Consider the following 17,028-nt stretch of genomic DNA (forward strand, 5'->3'; position numbering starts at 1 on the left):
CAGTAACTCCTATTTCCTTCTCAGTCCCTGGTAGTCTGTTTTGCTTTCTGTCTCTCAGTTAACCTGTTTTGGCTGCCTCATATACATGGAATCATACAATATGTGTTCTTTTCAATCTGGCTTATTTCACTTACCAGTTTTCAAGGCTTATCCATGTAGCATGTACGATTTCCTTTTAAAGGCTAGATAACATTTGATTATATGTATATACCACATTTTGCTCATTCATTTATCTGTTAATGGACATTTCGGTTATTTCCATCTTTTGGCTATTGTGAATAATGCTATGAACATTGATGCAGAAATATGTTTGAATTCCTGGTTTTAATTCTGTTGGATATATACTGAGAACTGAAACTACTGGAATATATGGTAATCTCTGTTTAACTTTTGAGGAATGCCAAGCTATTTTCTACAGCAGTTGAGCCATTTTAAATTTCCACCAGCAGCACATGAAAGTTCCATTTATTCCATATCTTTGCCAACACTTGTTACTTTATTGTATTTTTTATGATAACCATCTTAATGGCTTATGACAGTTTGATTATAATGTGTCTTGGTATGGGTCTCTGAGTTTATCCTACTGGTATTTTGTTGAACTGCTCAGATTGGTAGACTCACATGTTTCATTAAATTTGGGACATTTTCAGCCATTATTTCTTCAGGTAGTCTTTTTGTCCCTTCCTCTTTTCCTTCTTGGGCTCTCATAATGCATCTGTGGTGTGTTGCTTGTGTCCCACAAGTGTCTTAGTCTCTGTTCACTTTTTTTCATTCTTTTTCTCCTCAGATTCACTAATTTTAGTTGTTCTATCTTCAAGTTTACTGATTCTTCCTGCTAAATCTGCTGTTGAGCCCTTTTGTGATCTTTTTTTCATTTCAGTTATTGTTTCTTCCTGTGCTAGGATTTGGTTCCTCTTAATAATTCTATATCTATGTTAATGTTCTGATTTTGTCAGTACGTTGTTTTCCTGATTTCATTATGTGTTCATGTTTTCCTTTTGTTATTCAAGCATATTTAAGACAGTTGTTTTAATGTCTTTGTCTGGGAAGCCTGGTGACTGAGCTTCCCCAGAGATAGTTTCTGTTTATTTATCGTTAATGTTTTTACAGATTTCATTGAGTTTCAGGAGCTTTCTTAGTCTTTGCAGATTGGCTTTGTGCTAGGGCACACCTTCTACACCTGGCCAGGCTTGCTCTGAGCCTTGGTATCTGTGATGGTTATTTTACATGTCAGCTGGCTAGGCTGTTTGTTCAAATACTAATCTAAATAATGCCATGAAAGTATTTTTGTATAAAATTAACATTTAAATCAATAGACCGAGTAAATCAGATTATTTTCTGTAATGTGGGTGGCCTCATCCAGTCAGTTGAAATTCTTAAGAGAAAAAAGACTGAGGTTCCCTGAAGAAGAAGGACTTCTGCCTCCAAATCGCCTTTGGATCTGCAGTGTACTGTGGCAAGGACAAAGGAAAGTTACAGGGGAATCCTTCTCGTGTTTCACAAAAAACAGGCCACAGAGACTTGTCCCTTCCTCAGCCCCTATAGACTGGCTGTGGGGCTCCTGCCTGGCTTTGTCCTCAGCGTCATGGATGATGACCTTGCTTTCCTTTCAGAATGTGAGTTCCAGGACAGCAGGTGTAATAGCATACTTCTGGTGCGTTCACTGGAGTTTCAAGCACATAGCTACCATAGGCATACAGGGCATGCTTGAGCATTGCTTGTTGGTTCTTGAGTGGGCAAATGAGGAATAGGGAAATGGGAGGAGGATAAACTTTTAGCTGGGCTCTGAAAGCAGTAATTTCAAAGCTTTGGCCAGGTTTTTATATAATTAAGAGAGCAGATATTAGAAGATAGGTGATTTTGTAGTAAGTCTAAATCTTACCCAGATTCTTAGGGAGCAAGATTTGGTAGTGGTGAGTGTGATGATAAGAACTAACACTGATAAAAAGTAGCTAAAACCTATCGGACATTTCCACATATCAGGCAGTATTCTAAATCTATTAACTTTTTAATCCTCACCCAAGGACATGCTTACTGACTTTAGAGAGAGGGGGAAAGAGGAAGGAAGAGAGAGTGAGCGAAACATTGATGTGAGAGAGAAACATCAATTGGTTGCCTCTTGTGCGTGCCCTGACTGGGAATTAAACCTGTGACCTTTCAGTTTATGGGATGATGCTCCAACCAACTGAGCCACACCAGCCAGGGCTAAATGTATTAACTTCTTAAAATCTTAATTTTACCAATGAAGAAAGAGACAGAGAGATAAAGTAAGTCATTCTAAAGTTCTAGGTCATGACAGCTAATAAATGGCAGAGCTAGATTTGCAGCCAGCCATTCAGACTCCAGAGTGCATGCTGTTAACAACTTTAGGATGATGAACTTGTTCTGATTTGCCCAAGACTTTCTTGGTGTTAGCACTGAATGTCTGGTGTCCCTGAAGACCTTTCAGGTTATCCAGGCAGTTGATCACTTAACCAATACTATTAACTACACTGAAGATTAGTGAAGCCTTGTAGATTGTGGAGCAACTAGGACATGTTCTTATGTTCTTATAGGTTTAGATGTATTGTTTCTGAAAATCAGTGTTTATATGGGTGTTATTGTAGCCACCCTCTGAATATTCAGAAGAATAAAGTGGCACATCTGGAATTCACAGGGACACCTCAAAAGAAGTGGATTTGGAATGCCAGACCTACCCTAGAATGTGTTCCTGCAAATCTTTGTAGCATTATCTTAGATAGAAAAACACAGACTTTGGAAGGTGTACTGTTGATGTGATTGTGTAATCCTGATGGGGAGGGGGTAAAAGTGCATATAGTGGAAGTCTGTTGTAGACTTTAATAGGGGAGAGTAGAATTGAGAAGTGGAGAACAAGCGTGGTGAGACGTGCGTGGTCCAAGACAGAATAAAGGGGCCAGGAGGGAAATGCCACCTGGAGGAGCAGTGGCTAAGATGATGTTTGGAGATCCATGCTCCTCTTTCCTAAATACCAGAGGGTAGTCATCCTTTTTTAAAAAATACATTTTATTGATTATGATATTACAGTTATCCCAGTCTTTTTTACCCTTTGCCCCCCTCTCCCTGATACCTCCTTTCACTCCAGCAATCCTCCCCTCCACCACCTAGTTCTTGTCCATGGGTCATGCATATAAGTTCTTTGGCTTCTCTATTTACTATACTGTTCTTAATATCCCCGTCTATACCTATCAATTATGCTTCTTATTCACTGCACCTTTTACCCCATTACCTCCCATTCCCCTCCTTGCTGATAACCCTCCATGTGATCTCCAATTCTGTGATCCTGTTCCTGTTCTAGTTTGTTTAGTTTGTTTTTGTTTTTTTAGATTCAGTTGCAGATAGTTCTGAGTTTGTTGTCATTTTACTATTCATAGTTTTGATCTTCTTTTACTTAATTAGATCCCTTTAACATTTCATATAATAAGAGTTTGGTGATGATAAACTCCTGTAGCTTTACCTTGTCTGGGAAGCACTTTATCTGCCCTTCCATTCTAAGTGATAGCTTGGCTGGATAGAGTAATCTTGGGTGTAGGTCCTTGCTTTTCATCACTTTGAATGCATCTTGCCAGTGCCTTCTTGCCTGCCAAGTTTTTTTTGAGAAATCAGCTGATAGTCTTATGGGAACTCCCTTGTAGGTAACCCTTTGCTTTTCTCTTGCTGTTTTTAAGATTCTTTATTTTTAACCTTTCACATTTTAATTATGATGTGTCTTGGTGTTGCCTTCTTTGGGTCCAACTTGTTTGGGCTCTCTGTGCTTCCTGGACTTGTATGCCTATTTCCTTTACCAAATTAGGGACATTTTCTTTCATTATTTTTTCAAATTAGTCAATTTCTTCCTCTTCCTCTTCTCCTCCTGGCATCCCTATGATTTGGATGTTGTCATGTTTGGAGATGTCCTAGAGTCTTCTTATTCTCTCCTCATTTTTTTTGAATTCTTGTTTTTTAATTCTGTACTGGTTGACTGTTTCTTCCTTATGTTCCAAATCATTGATTTGAACCCTGCCTTCCTTCCCTTCACTATTGGTTCCCTGTGGATTTGTCTTTATTTCATTTAGTGTAGCCTTCATTTCTCCCCTTATGCATTTGCTGTACTCAGTGAGATCTCTAAACATCCTTATCATCAGTGTTTTGAACTGTGCATGTGACAGGTTAACTATCTCTGTCTTGCCTAGTTCTTTTCCTGGAGTTTTGATCCGTTCTTTCATTTGGGCCATATTTCTTTGTCTCCTCAATTTGGTAGCCTCCCTTTGTTTGTTTCAATGTATTGGGTAGAGTTACTTTGAGTCTGCCTTGGTGCACCTGTTACGTTGTAAGGGGCAGAACCTTAGGTATTTGCCAGGGTGGGGCAAACAGACTTCACCACTTCGTGGCTCTGTGTGTGTGGGAGGGGTTTGAGATGGAACAATGCTGCTTGCTTGGCTTTTGCCCAGTTTCCAGTCACTCCCCTGCTTCCCGTATGTGAGTGGCACCCTTATAGCTGCTGCCCTGGTGCTGAATCCCAGCATGGGTGGGTTTGTGTACATTATAGGACTGTGCAGGTCCTTGAAGCGAACTCTCCTGAGAGACTGGCAGTTTCTTCTGCTGCTCCAATCTCCACTGGTTTTTACAGCCAGAAGTTACAAGGCTTTATTTTTCCGGTGCTGGAAATTTCGCCTGCATAGTCTGGCCTGGGGCTGGGATGGCTTGCTCCCCAGGTTTCCCTCCTGTTTTTTGTTTGTTTTTGTGTTTTTGTTTATTTTTAGAGAGAGAAGGGGGAAGGAAGGGAGAAAGAGAGGGAGAGAAACATCAGTGTGTGGTTCTTCCAGCATGCTCCCCACTGGGGACCTGGCCTGCAGCCCAGGCATGTGCCCTGACTGGGGATTGAACCAGTGATCCTTTGGTTCTCAGGCCGGCGCTCAATCCACTGAGCTACACCAGCCAGTGTCCTCCTGGTTTTTATCTGCCACAGGTGAATGTGGGACCTCCTGTTTCTGCTGGCCACCACTGCCACCACTGCTGCTGCCACTGCCACACCGTGTCCTCTCTGCCCCAGCTCCCTGCCTCCACCCTTCCTATGTATCTGGATGAACATGTCTTCTTTAAATCCTTGGTTTTGGGACTTCCATACCATTTGATTTTATGGAAGTTCTGGTTGTATTTTGTTTTGAGATTAGTTGTGATCCTTCTTATGGTTGTATGAGGAGGCAATGCATGTCTACCTATGCCTCCATCTTGGCCAGAAGTCCTAGTCATCCTTTTTTAAAAATTTAATTTTTATTTATTTTATTTTATGAATTTATTAATTTTTTGGTAGTCATCATTCTGTAAGCCCTCGGTTATAAGGCTTCTCTGCAGCTAGTCATCAGTGGTTATTCAGGATGATTTTTGTATAATTTAGTTGTAATTACAGTTTGGTCCTGGGAGGAGGTTAGTGTAGCTTCTGCCTACTCCACCACCACCTTGGATTTCCCGTCTTGATACTGGTAGTCATCCTTGAGGGGGAGAAACACTGTAATGGACTGCTCATGAACCCCTTACTTTGGACGAGGTTGGCCAGTCTCTATTAAGTTAACTGTAATTTGCTTTTCTCTTCTGTATTTTAGGATTATGTAGGACTTTCCTAAAGGAGCTCTGATGACACTGGGCCCCAAAGCAATCAATAAAGGAATGTAGAATAACAACCTGCTCCAGGAAAAGCAAGGAGATGAAAAGAGACTCTGAAAGATGAGGAGATCAGTTAACTGGCTGAAGTCTTAAGAGAGATATGTTTGTAGAGTCAATCCAATCAGATTTAAGAATCAGTTGGAAGTGGAGACAGGAATTAATTTCAAGATTAAAAAAAGCTATAATGACTACATTGAAGCTGCTAAAACCTGAGAAAGGAGGAATAGGATTGGGGTACTAGGAAGTACAATTAATGAATGCACTTGGATTTGTGAGTACTCACAAATGAAGGTATGCCAGATCGGCAACTGGAAATAAGGGTGTAGCACTGAGATGAAGGATTAAGGCTGGAGATGGGAATTATAATTTTACAGAGAGCATGAGGTAGAATCTGAGGGGGCAGATAGAATATCAGACGTCAGTGAAGGAGACCAAGAAAACGAGGAAAGACAGAGTGAGAACCAGGAGCAGATGGGGTTCAGAGGCGGGGGATGTTCTGTTGATCTGAAGGCTCCAAGACAAAGGAATTTAGCGACTAATAGTGGCAAAAGACCAACCCAGCTGATCACCCTATAAGGCTTAATATTCTGAGCGGCAAAGGGGTGGGACAGATGAAATGAAGATGCCAGACAACATGTGCTGTCTGCTGAGACAGGCACAGCTCCTCCACTGTAAAAGTCAGACGAGCTTCTTTAACATCCTCCGGTCCCTGCAAACTGGCTGTTGTGCTCATCTTTCTTTCTTCAGTTCTTAGTGAGAGAGAAGTCTCTTCTGTCCTCAAGATATCTTCTCTTTTCTTCCCCCTCAGCATATGAAGAAGTTCACGTTTCTGTTACTGGAGAACGTAAGCTGCTCCTTAACTTCACACATCACTCTGGTTTCCAGTCTTTCTCCTCAGCTTTAAAGCTAAGGACCTGGGCATGTCTTTCTTGTGCAATAATCGCCAATGTGCAGGTCTAGCTCCCTGCTAGGCTGAAGGTATTGCTAGTGGGGAAACCACGTGTTACTTATCTCTGTCTCAGTGCCAGGCACAGAGCCTACTGTAGAACTTGTGCTCAGTAAGTGTTATATTGAAGGAATAAGTTAATGCACAAAGGGGTTTTAAGAAACATTTTCATTTGTAGCTTAGAACAGTCCTTTGAGGTTGAATGGATGAATGAATGAAAAACTAATCCCATAAAGGCTCAGAGATTACAAGTGATTTGCTTAATCTCACCTAGCAAGGAGAGCCAGGCTTCCAATAGAGATTTTCTAGGACTCTTCCATCTATACCATAGCGTTCCCTCTTCACAGCCCACACTGGGCAGCACTGGACAGGCTGCATTTATTATGTACATACTACATGCTACACATGGTTCCCGGGGCTTTTGATCTAGTATCTCTTTACTACAGCAACCCTAAAAGATGGATACGATTTATTAACACTTCCCAGTGCATAGATGAGAACACTGAGGTTTAGAGGTTATTTTTTTTTTCAGGTGTCATAGGTGTTAAAAATAACAGAGCTAGAATGTGAATTTAGGTTTGTCATTGCTAAAAGATGGAGTTCAGTTCCAATCTCAGGCTTACCTGCCTCCAAATCCCCCATAAATCTCACCTCTAACCCGTGTCCTGTTAGGTTGTAGTCTGCTGTGGCCTTGCTTTCACAGCTGAAAGGATAAGGCCTGAGGCCGGTGCTCAGCTTTAAGCTACTGATCTGAGAGCCTGAGGGGGAGGAGCCTGAGGAGATTGGGGGTGGGCATTTCCAGAGACTCAAAGGAGGGAGCAAGGAGAAACCCAGAAGTACTTACAGAGGATCCCAGGGAGTGAGGCTGTCTGGAAGTGACAGTGTACCTAACATTTTCATTTCTGTGGCTCTTGGTATTTTTCACAGAGTAGTGCCATGCTGAGGGATTTCTTCCATTTTACAGATGAGCCACTACAGGCTCAGAGAGAGCAAGTCAAGTTCCGTCCCAGGAACACTAACTGGGAGAAGCTGGGTATTACTGACTAGGGTGACCTGGGGCTCTGCAGAGGGGAGGGACTCCTGCAGTGTGGGGGTTACATGGGCACCTGGGCCACCCCAAATCAGGGGAAGGCATTAAGGTGGCAGTGGAAGAGCCCAGTGGTCAAGGTGCAGACCTGATTTAGGGGTGTGTGTGCGCGTGAGCGTGTGCGCATGTTCATGCGTGAGTGCCCACACCTGAGCTGCCATTGGTGCGGTGTTTACTTCTCCCGCCAGGGGCTCAGGAGCTCAGGCAGGCGGTGACTTTAGTTGGACTCTATACACCACCAGTCTGTCCTCGGGAATTTGGAAACAGCAGGACTGAAAAAGCTTCTCTATTTTACTTTTTCTTCCTTTTTTGGATTGAATCTTTTTTTATGATTTTATTTTATCTTTGTTGGCTTATTAGCTGTGCCTCTGTTATCTTAGTGGTTGCTTCAGGATTTATAGTATATGTCTTAAATTTTAAGTAATATGTCACTGGAATCAATAGTATGAGATCTTTACAACAGGATCCTTCCATTTCCCTCTCCCTGTGTTTGTTTTATTTGTGTCATATGTTTAATTTTTATATGAATTGTAAACCCCACAATACATTATATAGATTTTTGGCTTTAGACAGTCCATTATATTCTAAAAAGATTTGAAGACAATAAGAAAAAAATCAGCATTATATTTGCAAAATTTATTCATGTTGTGATAAGTTTATTTTACTCTGTTAGCATGCCAATGTATGAATGTACCATATTTTATACATTTAATTGGTAAAGGACATTTAAATTGTTTCTGGGTTTTCACAGTTAGGAATAATGCCACTGTGAATATTCTTATACATGTATTTTGCCACCCACGTGCCTGAGGAGGTTTGAGGGGTTAGAGGTGTGCATATGTCCAGTTGCACCAGCTGGTGGCAAATTGTCTTCCAAAGAGGCTGTTTCAGTCTACAACCTCACTAGGTTGATGACAATTTTCATTGTCATCTGCTAGGGAAATTGTTTAGATTCATGTACAGATCTACCATGTCTACATAATAAATGTTGTGAGGTTATGCAGTGCACAACCTCAACATTTGTATGTGAGAGGCTGGAGGTCAAATACCTTTTCATATGCTCATTTTTTGAAGTGACTGTTCAAGTCTTTTTGCCTGTTTTCTTATTAAGTCATGTACCTGTTTCTTACTAATTTGTAGTTGTTCTTTATATATTCTGGATAATAGTTCTTAGTTGGTTAAATTTATTGCAAATATCTTTCCCAGATCTCTGGCTTGCCTTTTTACTCTCTTGTGGTGCCTTTCTTTTTAAATGTTTTTATCTTCACCCGAGGACATTTTTTCATTGCTACTAGAGAGAGAGGGAGGGAGAGAGAGAAACATCAGTGTGGGAGAGAACCATCAATGGGTTGCGTCAAGCACATGCCCTAACTAGGGATTGAACCTGCAAACCAGGTATGTGCCCTGACTGGGAATCAAACATAGAACCCCTTCAGTTACAGGATGATGCTCCAACCAACTGAGCCACATAGGCCAGGAATCTTGTGGTACCTTTTGATTGAAACTATGTCTAGTACATAGGGTAGCTTTGCACAAATTACAAAAAGGTTCCTTCTCTGTTGGCTTTGCAAGTGTAATGTGGGTTGAATTTCATCTTCCACTGCCTTTTGTCAGATGCCTTTGTGCAGAACCAAATGTTCTGAATTTTAATATAATCAAATTTATCACCTTTTGCCTTTATGTAGTCAAATTTACATAATTTTTTCTTTTATAAAAAGGTTAGTGGTTCTTGTCTTTTCTTTAAAAAGACTCTCATTATCCCAATGTCATGGAGATATATTCATTATCTTGTAAAAGCTTTATAGTTTGGACTTTAACATCGAGATGTACCTTTCTTTAATATTTCAAATAAATAATTAACAATGTAATGCATACTACATATCATGCATATAGCCTCTCCTGAGGTGTGATAATACGAAGCCCTCACCATGATTTCAGCAAGTTCCTCTGGCTTAGTATATCACATTCACTTCGTCTTTGCTCTTGTGTTTGCTGCTCTCTTAGGTTTCCATGTGGCTTTGTGATTTTGGTAGCTTTCTCTGAGGGGGTCAGAGGGAAGGGGTCACACTGTAATGTATGCACACTTTTGCCATTTTGTCTTTCTCTTCTTCCTTCTTGCTAGTATCTGAACATTTCCCCCACTTTCCAAAGAGAATAGTTCCACCTACTTTCAACATTTTTATAACTTTTAATTTTGAAATAATTTCAGACTTTAAAAATGCTGCAACAACAGTACAAAAAAAGTCTTGTGTACACTTCACCCAGATTCACCAGTGTTAGCATCTTACATAACCATAGTATAATTATTAAAATCAGGAAATGAATATCAACACAGTACTACTATTAAATTTATAGATGTAAATACTTAGCTAACACCCCTTTTCTGACCTAGGACCAACCCAGTACTGCATGTTTGCATTTAATTTTCATGTCTCCCTTCCTTTAGTTTGGAACAGGTCTTCAGCTTTTCCTGTCTTTCAGGATTTTAACACTCTGGGAGAGTACCAGCAAGCTGTTTTGTGGAGTGCCCCTCATTTTGGGGTGGTTTTATATTTCCTCTTGATTCAATTCAGGTTATGCAGTTTTTTGCAAGCATACCACAAAAGTGATATTGTGTCCTTCTCAGCATTTCAGAAAATGCACGATGTCACTTCGTGCCACTAATGGGGATGTTATCATCTGTTGTTTGCTTAAGGAACTTCCAGGTTTCTCTGTGGTAAAGTTACTGTTTTCCCTTGGTACTTAATAGGGACCTTTCAAGGGAATATTTTGAGATTTTTGCCTGCTAATTTTAGCATACATTGGTCGTTCTTGCTTGAAACGTTTATTACTGTGATGTTTGACAAATGGCGATTTTTCTACCTCTATTATTCCTTCTACATTAATTAATTGAAGTTTTACCATAACAAAAAACTTTCCCTTATCATCCATCTGTCTGTCTGTCTACCTATCTAAATCAGTATGGACTTCTGGATTCATATTCTAAAGGTTATCATCTATTATCTGTATTTATTTTGTTGCCCAAATTGTCCCTGACTTGGCTACTGGAAACCCCTTCACATTGGTCCTGCTATCCTTTTGACATGCCCCTATTGTTTTTGAGCACTTCCTTACTTTGTGATACAATAAGATAATCCAGGATCATCTTTTATTTTTCATACTCCAGCTTTAGAATCACCCATTTACCCAAGAATCCCCAGTTTATTTGATTGAAGAGTGGTAATTATTGGAATGGGCACGATCCCCTCGCTGTTAGTACTTTCTACCTTCAAGCATTTGCCAGCGTATTTTGTCAAACGATGACTTTCCTATTAAAATAATAATGTTTCCTCACTACCTTACTCTATCTTTAAAATAGTTTGTGTCCTTATAGAACTCATCATCAAGCAGTTAAAAAGACATTCAATATATATCAAACTAATGTGATAAAGGAAGAAGACTAATTGTTATTGTAGATATGCTGTGTATAAACTACTGTTGAGTCATTTTTTCAGTTACCTCTTGTCATAACATCGCTGCATGGCAAACAGCCACAGAAACTCAATTTACATTTATTGTAAGTATTTATTCACACATGTGGGGTGGTTAGCTAGGTGGCTCTGCTGACTTCCCTTGGCTTGCTCACATATTTAAGCATTGGCTGGCTTTCAGCTTTTCTAGTTAGCATTTGTAGGATGGCTGGGGCAGCTCAGCTCTGCTAAATGCATCCTTTGTTCCTCCAACAGGCTAGTGCAAGCGTGTTCTCATGATTATGGCAGAGCTGTAAGGGCACAAGTATACTGTCAAAGAAAAACGAGAACAGAACAGTTGTTAAAGTGGTAAAAACAAATTTTATTCGGGACTGTTGTAATAAGGAAAAAGAGACCTCAATATAGAACTGGGCTCAACTCCAAATACAGCATGGGCAAGGAGGAATTATAGCCAAGGAGCAGGGTAGGGGCCAATGGACGGAAAATTACTGAGGGATAAGGGGACCTGGCTAAACTGACCTAACAAGATTCATTGCTGAAGACAGGCTGGGTGACCAGATCAGTCTCAAAGCCAATGCCACGTGTTTTTGATTTTTATTACACAGCACCCCACTCCTGGTACCAATTTCTGTATCACTTACCTCTTGCCCATGCTGCTTGGCCTAGACTGCCTTTTTTTTCTCTCTACCTCCTCCCTCTCCAGTGAACGCTGAATCTCATCCTTCAAAACTCAGGTTCACCCTCTCTGTGAAGTGTTCTGTGGTCATGATTGTCCCTTCTCTATGTTCTCACAGATTTTGTACGTAAAGCTATTATTGTAAAGATATTACACATCTTTACAGCTTGCTAGGTTGGGACCTCCTTCAGGATAAAGACCATTTTTTTTCTTTTCTTTGCAGTTATGGGGTCAGTATGATGTCTGTATGATAAATGTTTGATGAATGGATGAGAGTGAGTGAATGAATCAGTGAAAACCACATGCACCCCTGACAGATGTGGCTCAGTGGGTTGGGCGTCATCCAGCAAACTGAAAGGTCTCTGGTTTGATCCCTGGTCAGGTCACATGCATGGGTTGTAGCCCAGGTTCCTGGTTGGGGGCATGTGAGAGGCAACTGATCGATGTTTTTTGTGTACATTGATATTTCTCTCCCTCTCTCTAAGAAATAAATATATGAATAAATAAATAAAATATTAGAAAAAAAACCACATGCAGAAAGAAAAGGAGAAAATTTAGAAGCCAGAGGCAGAAGCTGACTTTGTAATTGGTTACTGTGTAACTCGGGATAAGTAGGTATTTTTCAGAAGATGGATAAAAGACTCTCAAAGATGAATGCAGGTACCCAAAGCCAAAATACAGCAAGGATGACTCACCTGCTTATTTACCCACTTGACATTAAGAGTGATTGTAGGATCTATAAGTTCTAGAGAATCAGGCAGAAAGCTCTCTATGTGAGGATAGGGATTAGGCCTTTTCCCTGGTGACTTGCAGCTGTGCCCTTTGAAACAGAACTCCCAGGTGCTGCCTAATTTCCTTGGTCTTGGCCCCATAGATGATGGGGTTGACCAGACATGGGAGCAACAGGTAGAAGGCGCTGAGCAAGTTGTGCACATCCTGGGAGGCAGCGTGGGCCACACGGTAGACGACAGATGAGGACAAGGTGGAAGAGTACACAGTGAAGATGACCAGTAGGTGGGAGCCACAGGTGTTGAGGGCCTTGGAACGTGCTCTGCCTGATGAAATTCGAAATGCAGCATGGATGATGCGGGAGTAGGAGGCTCCAAGTAGCAGCATGTCTAGGACTCTGTTGAAGATGCGGATAGTGAGTCCCACAGTCTTGTTTATTGAGACGTCTCCACAGGAGAGCTTCATCAAGGCCATGTGCTCACAGGCAAAGTGGTGGATCACATCTGAGCGGCAGAAGCGAACCCGGGAGGCCAGCCCTACCACCGGAGCAACAATGCCTGTGCTCCTGGCAACTGCCACCCCCACCAGGCCAGCCAGCAACTGACCTGTCACTATCTCAGGGTAGCGGAGTGGGTTGCAGATGGCAACATAGCGGTCTAGGGCCATGACCAGGAGGATATTGCAGTCAAAGGCAATGAGGAAATAGATGCAGAACATCTGGACCAGACAGTGAGCCAGGGAGATGCGGTTGAAACGGGTGGAGAAGCTGAATAGCATGACAGGCACCACAGTGGTGGTGGCACAGATATTGACAGCCAGGAGCAGGGCAATGAGCAGGTACATGGGCTGGTGCAGGCTCCGCTGGGCCACCACTGTGTAGATGACCAGGGCATTGGCAAAGACAATCACCAGATAGAGGCTGAGGAAGGGCAGCACCAGGAGTATGCGGGTCTCCTGCAGCCCTGGGAAGCCCACCAGGAGGAAGCTGGTGTAGGACAAGTTGGAGCTGCTATTGCTCCACACTGACATCTTCCCTGGGAAGCAGGATGGCTCTGGGAAGATAAGAAGTGCAGGAGGCCTGGTTTCTGTACCTTGGCCCCTACCAGGGCCTGCCCCAGCTTTACCAGGTGTTGATCTTCATGAGTCTCCAATATTCTTAGGGAGGAAAAAATGAGAAGTTACATGTCATAATTTAATGAGAAATGTTTCTTTCAATAAACCTTTGCCTGTATTTCAAATAAATCCCTAAGTGTAGATTTTGGATATATAATTTTTGGATCAAATTATATGAACATTTTTGAGAATAAGTAGATTTGAAGGAAAGTTGCATCAGTCTTGTCACTGAATCATTGGTGCTAGTATTAAATTACCATGATTAAAAAATAATTTTAGTAATTTGATGGTTGAAAAATATCACTTTTTGATTTGCATATTCTTTTTTGTGAATTTTCTTTTCATGTACTTTACCCAAGTACTACTAGGTACTAAGTGTTTCTCTCAGCAATTTAAATATTAAAATCATTTCCCCTTTTTTAATCCATTGAAACAGATTTTCCAAACCTTGTTACTATTTTTATTTTATGATATTATTAAGAGTAAGAGTTTTACATTTATAAAATAAATCAGACTTCCGGCAAGATGGAGGAATAGGTGGATGCACTGTACCTCCTCGCACAACCAAGATTAGAACAACAATAATTTACAGATAGAATAACACTCAGAACTGACAGAGGATTTATCTGAATGGAAGTCGGACAGCCAAGAAGTTGAAGTAGACCCGTACATCCAGACTGGTAGGAGATGACGAGCTGGGTGGGCCCGGGGCTGGTGCGGGTCAGCGGCCCGCAGAGGTCGGGGAAAATTTGGCGCGAAATCGGCGCGACAGCCATCCGGGGCGCAAGAACGCAGCGGTGATCCCTGAGTACGCAAGCTGCGGCTGGCGGACCCAGTGAGGCAGCAACTGGGGACCAGGGCAGAGCTCGCAGCCCAGGATCCCAGAGAAGGGTCTGAGCCCAGAAGAACGGAACTACCGCCATTGTTCCCTCCCATCCCCGCCCCCGCCCCTGCCCCCACATATAACATCACAATCTAGCAACTGGGGTGCCCAGCCCCAGTGAACACCTAAGGCTCCACCCCCCACTGTAACAAGAGCGACCAGACCAGAAAAGAAAAAAAAAAAAAAGGAGAGACAGAGAAAGACATAAGATATGTTTCCAACAGAACAGATCAGTCCCCCAGGACTCATCATTTTGAGCAACTAAGAAATAGCCAATCTATCCGATGCACAGTTCAAAACACTGGTCATCAGAAAGCTCACGGAATTGGTTGATTTTGGGCTCAAATTAGATGAAAGGATGCAGGTTACCATAAAAGAGATGCAGGAAGATATACGGAGGAGAGCCAATAGTGAAAGGAAGGAATCTGAGTCTCAAAACAATACAGTGGACCAGAAGGAAGATAGAATCAACCAAGTAGAAAAGCATGATGAAATAAGAATTAAAAAAAAAAAAAACACCGAGGAAAAGCTTAAGAGCATCCAGGACACCTTTAAACGTTCCAACATCCGAATTATAGGGGTACTAGAATGAGAAGGGGAAAAGCAACAAATTGAGCAGGTATTTGAACAAATAATAAAGGAGAACTTCCCCAATCTGGCAAAGGGAACAGTCTTCCAAGAAATCCAAGAAGCTCAGAGAGCCCCAAAGAAGTTGGATCCAAGAAGAGACACACCAAGGCACATCATCATTACATTAGCCGAGGTAAAAATGAAGGAGAGAATCCTACAAGCAGCAAGAGATAAGGAGACAGTCACCTACAAAGGAGTTCCCATCAGACTGTCAGCTGATTTCTCCAAAGAGACCTTACAGGCAAGAAGGGGCTGGAAAGAAATATTCCAAGTCATGAAAGACAAGGACCTACATCCCAGATTGCTCTATCCAGCAAAGTTCTCATTTAGAATGGAAGGGAAGATAAAGTGCTTTTCAGATAAGGTCAAGTTAAAGGAGTTCATCATCACCAAGCCCTTATTTTATGAAATGCTAAAGGGGCTTATCTAAGAAAAGAAGATAAAGAAAAGACATGTATAGTAAAAGGACAGCAAACTCACAATTATTAACAACCACACCTAAAGCAAAACCAAAAGAAACTAAGTAAACAACTAGAACAGGAACAGAATCACAGAAATGGAGGGCACATGGAGGGCTAGCAGCAGGGGGGTGGGAGGAGGAGAGAGGGGGAAAAGGTATAGAGAATAAGTAGCATAGAATGTAGGTTGAAAATAGATAGGGGGAGGGCAAGAATAGTATGGAAATGTACAAGCTAAAGAACTCATAAGTATGACACATGGACATGAACTAAAGGGGGGGGAATGAGGGTGGGAGAGGGGGTACAGGGTGGAGGGGAGAGAAGGGGGGAAATGGGACAACTGTAATAGCATAATCAATAAAATATATTAAAAAAAAGAAAAACAAACCTAAAAAAAATAAATCTATTGGTATTTCTTAGTGTGAGTTTTTTTTCTTGCTTTTATGCTTAACAAACCCTCATTCAAAGATAAAAAAGATAGTATATTTTGTTCTTTGAAATATGGCCTAATTTTTAATGTTAAGTTTTGAGTCAGATGAAATTCAATAAATATTTCACAATTTGATCACAGTTTGATCATAGTTTGATATGTGACATAAAGTGATAATTTAACTCAATATTTCCCCCTCCCAAGTTGCTAACTAGTTGTTTTTGTTCCATTTTCTCCACTGTTTTGTGCTATCTTTATCCTAGATTAAGTTCTTATATGTGATGGGGTCATTTGACAGGTAGTGATGTTCTCTTTGTTCTTGGGCCAACACCTTTTTATTTTTGAAATAAACGTTCTTCTGAGGGATAATCCATGTACTACACAGTGTACCCATTTAAAGTGTACAATTCAATGTAAATTCCCCATTTCCCCAGTCTGCTTAGGACTAGGGTACCAACCACTGCTCTACTTTCTGTGTCAGTGGAGTTACTACTTTAGACACTTCATATAAATGGAATCATAAAATATATAGCCATTTATGGCTAGCTTCTTTCACTTAGCACAGTGTTTTCAAGGTTCATCCATGCTATATCATGCATCAGTATGCCATTCCTTTTTAATGGCTGAATAACATTCCATTGTATAGATATACCACATTTTAATGATCCACTCATTAGATGATGGATATATGAGTTGTTGCTGCTGTTTGGCAATTATAAATAATGCTGCTCTGAAAATCCATGTACAAATTTTTGTATGAATATATGTTTTCATCACCTAGGATATATACAAAGGAATGAAATTGCTGGGTACGTAGGAACTCTATGTTTAATCTTTGAGAAACTACTGGATTGTTTTCCAAAACAGCTGCACCATTTTACATTCTCACCATTAATGTGTGAGGGTTCCAATTTCTCCACATTCTTGCCAACTTTTCTTTGATTG

General features: G+C 41.1%; 1 protein-coding gene across 1 annotated transcript; it reads right to left on the reverse strand.

Moving 5' to 3' along the window:
• Window positions 1–12,345: 12,345 nt before the first annotated feature.
• LOC114500726 (olfactory receptor 52K1-like) lies at window positions 12,346–13,991 on the reverse strand. Its single transcript, XM_028517494.2, has one exon. The coding sequence runs from the start codon at window positions 13,596–13,598 to the stop codon at window positions 12,627–12,629; it is 972 nt and encodes a 323-aa protein (XP_028373295.1). The 5' UTR covers window positions 13,599–13,991; the 3' UTR covers window positions 12,346–12,626.
• Between the last annotated feature and the right edge of the window lie 3,037 nt (window positions 13,992–17,028).

This window comes from Phyllostomus discolor, chromosome 6 (assembly GCF_004126475.2).
Source record: "Phyllostomus discolor isolate MPI-MPIP mPhyDis1 chromosome 6, mPhyDis1.pri.v3, whole genome shotgun sequence".
Taxonomy (NCBI): Eukaryota; Metazoa; Chordata; class Mammalia; order Chiroptera; family Phyllostomidae; genus Phyllostomus; species Phyllostomus discolor.

Excerpts from the sequence above, each read along its gene's own strand:
- LOC114500726 (XM_028517494.2), bottom strand. The coding sequence starts at position 13,598 with ATGTCAGTGTGGAGCAATAGCAGCTCCAACTTGTCCTACACCAGCTTC.